This window comes from Wasmannia auropunctata, unplaced genomic scaffold (assembly GCF_000956235.1).
Source record: "Wasmannia auropunctata unplaced genomic scaffold, wasmannia.A_1.0 LD336039.1, whole genome shotgun sequence".
Lineage (NCBI taxonomy): Eukaryota > Metazoa > Arthropoda > Insecta > Hymenoptera > Formicidae > Wasmannia > Wasmannia auropunctata.
In genome coordinates, this window is record NW_012026851.1 from 1075645 (window position 1) to 1083730 (window position 8086).

At 32.8% G+C, this 8086-nt stretch overlaps 2 protein-coding genes across 6 annotated transcripts in view; one reads left to right on the forward strand and one right to left on the reverse strand.

Annotated features, from left to right (window-relative positions):
* LOC105451997 (methyltransferase-like protein 7A) overlaps positions 1-2968 on the forward strand; it is a 3427-nt gene extending 459 nt beyond the window's left edge. The window contains exons 2-4 of one of the 3 annotated variants that reach the window (XM_011692756.1): positions 358-541; positions 1229-1488; positions 2135-2968. In XM_011692756.1, coding sequence (XP_011691058.1) covers positions 412-541; positions 1229-1488; positions 2135-2395 — 651 coding nt within the window. In that variant the 5' untranslated portion in view covers positions 358-411 and the 3' untranslated portion in view covers positions 2396-2968. Of the gene's footprint in view, positions 1-150; positions 542-1228; positions 1489-2134 lie in introns of all 3 variants that reach the window. The other 2 variants (XM_011692754.1, XM_011692755.1) reach the window with 2 other exon arrangements.
* A 324-nt stretch (positions 2969-3292) lies between these two features.
* On the reverse strand, positions 3293-7887 carry LOC105451998 (MATH and LRR domain-containing protein PFE0570w-like). Of its 3 annotated transcripts, XM_011692758.1 has the most exons (4): positions 7619-7887; positions 7446-7545; positions 6644-7364; positions 3293-6532 (listed from the first exon to the last, which is right to left on the reverse strand). In XM_011692758.1, exons 1-4 carry the CDS (start codon positions 7690-7692, stop codon positions 3741-3743), a joined length of 3687 nt encoding a protein of 1228 aa, XP_011691060.1. In that variant the 5' UTR covers positions 7693-7887; the 3' UTR covers positions 3293-3740. The 3 variants fall into 3 exon arrangements, with proteins under 3 accessions (XP_011691060.1, XP_011691061.1, XP_011691059.1); XM_011692759.1 differs by having other exon boundaries at positions 3293-7364; positions 7629-7887; XM_011692757.1 differs by having other exon boundaries at positions 3293-7364.
* Positions 7888-8086: the final 199 nt, after the last annotated feature.

Consider the following 8086-nt stretch of genomic DNA (forward strand, 5'->3'; position numbering starts at 1 on the left):
TAATAACAAATTAAAAATTTTGTTTAAATATACTAAACACAAAAACTTTGTTATACTATACCAGCGTTCAGTTTTTAACTTCTCAATCTGCACAATACTAAATCTTAAAATAATATAAATAAAGAAAAGGCATTATATATATGTATATACATACATATATGTATATATATATATATATATATATATACTTGAAGGATTCGATTACCAATGAATTATTGTGCTTATTATCTCGTTTAAAAAATTTCGCCCATTGATGAAAAAAAAATGAGCAATATCGACTTGTGGATGCGTGACGTCCTCGCAAGCTATGGAATAATTGGATTAATCATTTTATGCGTGGTGATCTGGATAATTCAGAAATGGCCAACGTTGCGAAAGGACACCTATAAAGCTCATCTTTTAGGATTCGAGATGGAATGCGCCGAACTGGCCAGTCCATACAAGGAGCATCTATTTAAAGCACTGCAAGATATTATTTCCAACGACGAAATGTTACGATCTATGGGCTCTATTCGCATTCTCGAAATTGGCGTTAAAACAGGTGTGAATCGGATTAACGTATATGCGTGCACGCGGTATATCTATCTTTTTATAGTTTGACGAATGTACGCGGCGTATTCGCGACGCCGCCCGCTGATCGGTATTCATTCAGTGTGGATTCTTATATTTGAGACCGTCTTAAGTGCAGTCTTAAAATGTCATAAAATGTCACCAATCACAAAGTCGTATTCTAGCATTTTAAGACTTGAGACAGTCTTAAAATAAGAACAGATTATGAATAATTGGTTATATGTGTAAAACCGCGAGATTCTCATTCAAAGCAGAGAGGGCCGCGCGCGGCGGTTGACACAAATGTTTGTTTATTGCGTTTAGATTGTTGCCTTTTTTATTTCCTTCTTTTAAAACATTTTACGCGTTTTATTCCATCTAAAATAAATAAAAACCTTCTTTAGTAATTTTAAGTTTTGAAGAATGAAAAATATTTTTTTTTTCATCTTCTTCTCGTGACAAACCTTTCTATAAATTATACTCTTCAAAGATACAATAAGCGTACAATTAATTTATATTGTGTGCTCCGCAATAAGGTAATATGGCGCGTAACATGAATGTGTTTACAGCTGTAACATTCTTTCACGTCTTTCTTCTATAGCACATTTTTCCTTCTATTGTACGAATTAATATCACGCGCGTTATTTGAGAAATGCTTATTTGATGTATTTGTTTGCAGGCGAAAACATACAATTCTATCCGGAGGGTACACATCTCATTGGCGTCGATTGGAACGTTAAACTAGGCGAATATCTGATTAAAGGGAATCGTTCGTGGCAATTCTCTCATGTGATTATCGAACGACTAATAACGGGTGATGGAAGTTCTTTGAAGGAAGTATTAACGGGATCTGTAGACGTGGTTGTAACAACTAGATCATTGTGTTCCGTTAAATCGGTACACTCTACCCTTCAGGAAATTCGACGGGTATTAGCTCCGGTAAGATTTCTTTAAGCAAAATTTCAAGTTATAAGCCTCTACAGCAGAATTTAATATTATATACTTAATTATAATTACAAGTGAAATGTTAAATACGATATTCTTTTGATTCATTGTGATTTTATAAATAAATTCTTATGAAGGAGAAAAAATGATTCTTACTTGAAAAAAATTACGAATATATGTAGAACATAGAATTAATATAAGAATATAGAATTCCACTACATATATTCTGTGTACTTTGTCAGAATGTATCGTAACGCCCTTTGTATTTGCACATATACGATGAAAGTTACAATCTATTAAATTTTTATAAATCGCCGTCAAATTTATAATAGCACTCAATCAAGATTGCCATGCAAGAGAGAACTTGGAAAAAAGTTAAAAATAATTACCTGTAACTCAACAATATTGCCTTAATTCTCTCCTATAAATATTTGCTGCATAGATGTAAGCTGAAATAATATATTCATTTTTTGAAGTTAACACTCGAGTTATCCTACTCTTTATAATCTAATATTTTATATCTAATATTTTCGTATATTATTCTCTAGCTTTCTCTATGCTTCCAATTCAAAATCTATGACTACGAGGTAAAAAATTGCAAAACATGTTACATTCACTTTTTTTCATTGCAAACTTTTAGGGCGGAAAATATATCTTCGTGGAACATATTCCAGAGAAGGAAGGCACTTTCATACGATGGTTACAATTAGCGTTGACACGAACCGGTATATGGCCTTCTTTATTTGGTGATTGTCGTTTAGATGTTAACTGTGTTGCGGATATAGAAAACGCTGGTTTCAAGAAAGTATCGTGGACATTTTTAGCTCTGGAAGGATATATTTCGTATTCGCTTCATTTGATTCTTTCTAGACAGCACGTATGTGGTATAGCAACGAGATAAAAAGATATAAATGTATCGACAATAAACATAAAATTTTTAATATAAACAATCTTTTGCATCAAACACACACACACACACACACACACACGTACGCATGCAAGGAAGATTTATAAGATTGTAACAACTTTCAGATTTGATATATTTTTACGCGTGGTCAATATTATTATACAAAAATAATTACTCAATAATGTAATAGAAAGAGGCTATGAGAGTTGAACGCAGTTAGTGATGCACAATAAATTCTTCAATATAAAGTGTTCAATTAAAATTCGTGAATACAATCATTAAAAACAAATATTTCAGTTTTGAGCCATCTTTATAGCGTTAAATTATAATAAAACCGCTGTTAGAACAGCCAGAGTGAGTCTTCACAAGTAATCAACAAATATAGCAACAGACAAATATTGTATTTGCGAATTATAAAAATACTAATAACTTTCTAACATTTCTCGCACACAAACCAATTTTTATATCTTATATGAAATTTATATACACAGAAATTGTAAAAAATACGCGTCTTAAAATATTCAAATATTTAAAATATCCTATATAAAAAGACTGATATCGTAAAAAGATGATATACTTTAGTACCTATCCTTAACTTTTTATATGTTGATGCAGGTCAATACATAAATTACGTCTCATTGTCAGATACATTTTAAGCACAAATAACTCTGTACATATCGTCGAGCTCCAGCGCACATATTGTTTGTATATGTATATTTATATTCAGGTATGTAGAATGGTCTGTATAAATTATATCTTTTAATTTTATAATACAATTCTTTTAATTAACATCATGTCATCTCTATATAATATTAAGACATAATTAATTCGTGATTCTTTAAAAAAAAATTAAACTTTCATGATAGAAAAAAAATTATTTCTTAATAAATAAAATAAAAAATATACTTTGTCTATACTCACTCTGTTCTCTACTCTACTTAATATTTTGAATCTACTTGTTAGTTATATAGTCCTGTGACTTGTGAAAGAGGAAGGAAAGATTGAAAAAGGAGAGGATATGTATATACTTCTATCCCCTCTCTTACTTCTCTCTCTCTCTCTCTCTCTCTCTCTAAAACAATACACTATATTCACTTTTTATTGTATTACGCTATTCATTTAATACATACGTCAAGCTTATTTTATATCCGATATCGACTTACTAATTCTCCGCATACATAGATCTATGTCTAAATCACTTTCATAAAATCACGCATTTCTTTTCTCTATGCATTTATACATTTTCTTTCTCTCACACCTATACATTTTTATACATTCTTTATACATTTTACAAACGTAATACAGTTTTAGAGTCTTGCCACATATTTTTTGAAAATTATTACATAGTTTCGCTTGAATCGGAAGAATCGTAATAACTTTTAGTTTGAAACGTTAACAATTTTTTTACCGTAGATGTAACATTAGCCTGCTGATTAACTACTAAATTCTTAGATTTGTCCGAGATTTTTTTAATTTTCGTTAAATTATCAAGATTAGTTTCTTCGAGTATTTCCAAAGTATTTGATAACGTTCCTTTTTGTATATCATTTATGAAAGAAGAGGAAGACGGATCTTTTCCTAGAGCACCATTAGATTCTTCATTAGGTAATCGATGGTTCGTTTTAACTTCTTTGTCGATTGATTTCGATCTAGTTTTTACATCGTGTGCTCTGTTATGCATTTCAGGAGAAGAATTCATTGAGCATAAATGTCTTTTGTTGCTGTACCTCTTCGCAATAGAATCATTAAAGCTTTCCTCAAAATTGGTACGATTATGATGTCGCAATCTATTGCGAGTAGAACGCTTGTTTAACACTTGTTTGTAAGTAGATGAAGTATAATTGTTGCTTTCTTCAGAAGCTGAAGAAGAGTTTGTATGCAATGTGTTTGTTTGGAAGAATATAACGTGAACATTATTTTTACGATCTATTACATTCTTTTTTACCGCTCCATTTGAACGCCTTTTACGATTACGTCGATTATTTGTATTTTTCTTCTCAAAAAACACATTTTTTTCCTTAGCTTTATCTAAATTATCAGCAACACTGCACTCGTTGTCATCCTCACTTGAGAAAAATACAAAGCCTTCATTTTTATGTATAGACTGTAAGGAGGCAGTTGCCGTCTGTGTATTACCAAAAGATTTCATCTCGACATCAACTCCATTATGTTTTCCTTTTTTCTCTTTTATCGATTCATTGTCCCTTTGTCCTACCGACGACGTTCTTTCCGACGAACAAATTATCGTACTTAAATTTCTTCTATATTCGTCTCTATCGCTAATAGTAAACCGCTTGGTCTGAGATCTACATAAATCCTTTTCAACGACCTTTTTTCGTTCGCCTAATACATTGTCATCTGGCGACACTTTTGACTTTTTTCGGGGATGTTGAATCGATCCAACAAAATCATCGTCATCTGATGATGTAAAAGTTAAAACTGAATATTTACTATGGTTATCTTGGCTTGTTTTGCTATGATTCTTATGTTGAAATGTAGAATCTGACTCTATTTTATCCTTGAAAACTTGATTTCTATGATCTACAACAATGTTAGTCAGTGTATCATTTATTTGATTATTTTTCTTGGATTTGGTATTCATTCGCAATGAATAATTGTTGTTATTCAAATTACGGATTGGTTCAACAGCTACTCCATTTTCACAAGCCAGAGTTTGAGAAATTTTCTTAATTTGAGGTTCTCGTTTATGATTAGCTTGTAGGCCTGTCCTTCGATTCTGCGAAATCTTTTTATTAGGAAAAATATTTGTATTTGTAACATCGCTGCTCTCCTTAAGATATACATTCGCAGGTAATCGCTCCAATATAACTTTAATTTCCCGCAATTTTACATTATCTTTCTCGTTTGTTCCATATGGATTAGAAGAATGCATTTTAGAATCATTTGATATCTCTTTTTCCAGCCAAATGGTATCATTTTTATTTAAATCTTGCATTTCCCTCATTGTACTATAATTTTTTACTGATAGTGGTAATCGTTCCAATACAACTTTAATCTCTCGTAGTTTCACGTTAGCCATTTCGTTTCTTCCGTGGTATAAGTGGGAATATGTTTTAGATTTATTTGATAACGCATTTTGCCAGATAGTGTTATTCTTATTCGAAACTTGGGATTTCATTGCTGTATCTGTATAATCTACCTTTAACGACGATTGTGGCTCCTTATTCTTATTCATACTGAATAAATTCTCTTTTAAATTCGATAGCTTGTCATCATTCTTTTGTGAATTCGAAGCAGAAAGGTCGTCCTCAATATTCAATTCCAAATCAAGAGAGCAGTCATTCAAAGAAGAGGCACGTTGCGATGCATTTACATTACATTGGCAAATAAGAATGGTACTTTCGTCGCTATCTATCGTTTCTAATTCCAGATTTTCAATCGTACAAGAATACAACTTTTTCGATTTATTTAAATGCCTTCGATTGTGTACGCCTTTTTCTTTCGCGATGTGTGTATTCTCGAATTTGAGTTTGCATCGATTGAGAGAAGGCTTAATCCGCTCTAAAAGTACAATTGGCTTTAGATTAAGGGACGCTAAATTTTGTGTGTCAAATTTTTCATTTTTTACAGAAATATTATTTGCGTTCCCGTTGTATTCCCGACGAAATGGAATGTCGTCTTGTCTATCCGTGGAATTATCATGGAGGCCTGATACTGAACTCTTGAGAGAGCTGTCAATAGTGGAATCTTGAACTTGCTTGCTATTCGTACACCTGTTACTAATGTCTGTAATACTTTTATTGGAAGTACAATCAAGTTCTCTTCTCTCTTTGCTCTTCTTGACTTTCTTAGAACCAAGATTCCGTTTAGCAGAAAGTAAAGGTTTATTTTTGCCTTTATGAGTTATTAAGGATGCAGATTCTCTCTGAATAGTAGTACCATTGGAATCTAAAGCAGGATGTAAACTTTGTCTTGCTCCAGATAATCTATTTGTACTATGTGTTTCGGTGAGTATTAGATCTACAGGGGAATCCCTGCCTGTGTATAATTTCTTACGATGGAAACCTGTCAAACTTGTATTTTTTGCAATAATTTCAGCCGCGATATTTTCCGATACTTGTTTCTCGCTTGCTGGAAAATCCATTTCCACCGCCTTACCTCCATCTGAATCTGAAACATCATTACTTTTATCATTCTCGATTAATCGTTTTGACGTTTTATGAAATTGCCGAAAAATGAATGCAATGTCATCTAATTTTCTTTGACTGGCATCAGACTCATTTATTTTATCCGTTTCCTCACAAGATAAACTCTGCGAATACATATTCGATTGTTTTGCGTTAGCAGATACTAAGGTGCTAGTGGCTGCTGCTGGTCTATCATATATTTCTGATGACATTGGATACAATTCAGTATCTAAAACTTCAACATCAACCTCAACATCGTCATCGTCATTGTGTGTCATTGCACGATTAATTCTTGTAGTTTCCATATATTCAATCATATCGTTAGATGTTGGAACTCGTATATCCTCTTTCAGGGATTTAACCTCCATGCATTTTGCACCTTCTATAATAGCTATAGTATCTGCTTTCTTTGTGATATTTGCATTTGATAAAATGTAAGCAGCAGTATCTACAGAACTGCAAGACGAGTCATTTCCTTCACATTTTTGCTTACCACCTGTATTTACTGTATTTACTGCATTTATGACTGGAGACACCAATGGAGATGTAATTTCTTTCTCGCTCAAAGATGAACCAGTTTCAGACAATTCATTGTCATCTAGAAGCGCTTTATAAGGTGGATTACCAGTATCTATCCAGTACTGTACTAAAGTCGCTGGTTTACGCATAGGTATTCGCTGTCCACAACTATACTCTTCCTCGCTAATTACTTTTTTCTCTTCTTTTTTTTCTTCTCCTCCTCCTCCTCCTCCTTCTTCTTCTTCTTCTTCTTCAGGTTCTAAAGTCTCAACATTTAACTCTATATCATCAGACATCTGAAAATTAAGTATGAATTTTGTGCAGCGAGTAGACAAGTAGTAATTTTCAAACGTGAATTTAATAAAGAAAACAAATACCTCCTTGGAATATCTATCGAATAAATTGTCCCAAGTTCTCTCCCGAATTTCCAAAATTTCTTTTGGTATTTGAAAATTATTGTCTTTGGTTCCCGTAATCCTACGAGTTCAAAAATATTTATTAGAAATAATTATAAAAGATGTAGACATTATGCAGGTATACATTAATTTACCTTTCGATACCTTGGGTATAAGACTGCGAAAGGAAGTCATTATTAATATTTTCACTCACTATGCAATTTTCCATAAGTTGTTTTACGACACCGCGTCGCAACGTTAAGTAAAATACCTATATGATTTATAAACAAAGTCATAACTATAAACTTAACATGTAAGGGCCATTAGAGCCACAGCCATGGAACTATGGAATGCTATGGAAGAACATCGAACGCGAACGCAACACATAGAACGGAATGGAGCCAATGCTGGTCAATGGTAGACTGCCATTTGATTGGCAATCAATGGCGGTCAATGGAGAGCGGAAGCAGTAAGTTTAGGCTAGAGTCCTAGATTATCAGAGAAGCGCGACCGATGTTACGAGTCCTGATTGGACTCGCAAATGGCCAATCATAAGATTGATTTATCGCTATTATAAATGTCTGCCGAATAAATCAATCTTATGATTGGTCATTCGACGCCAT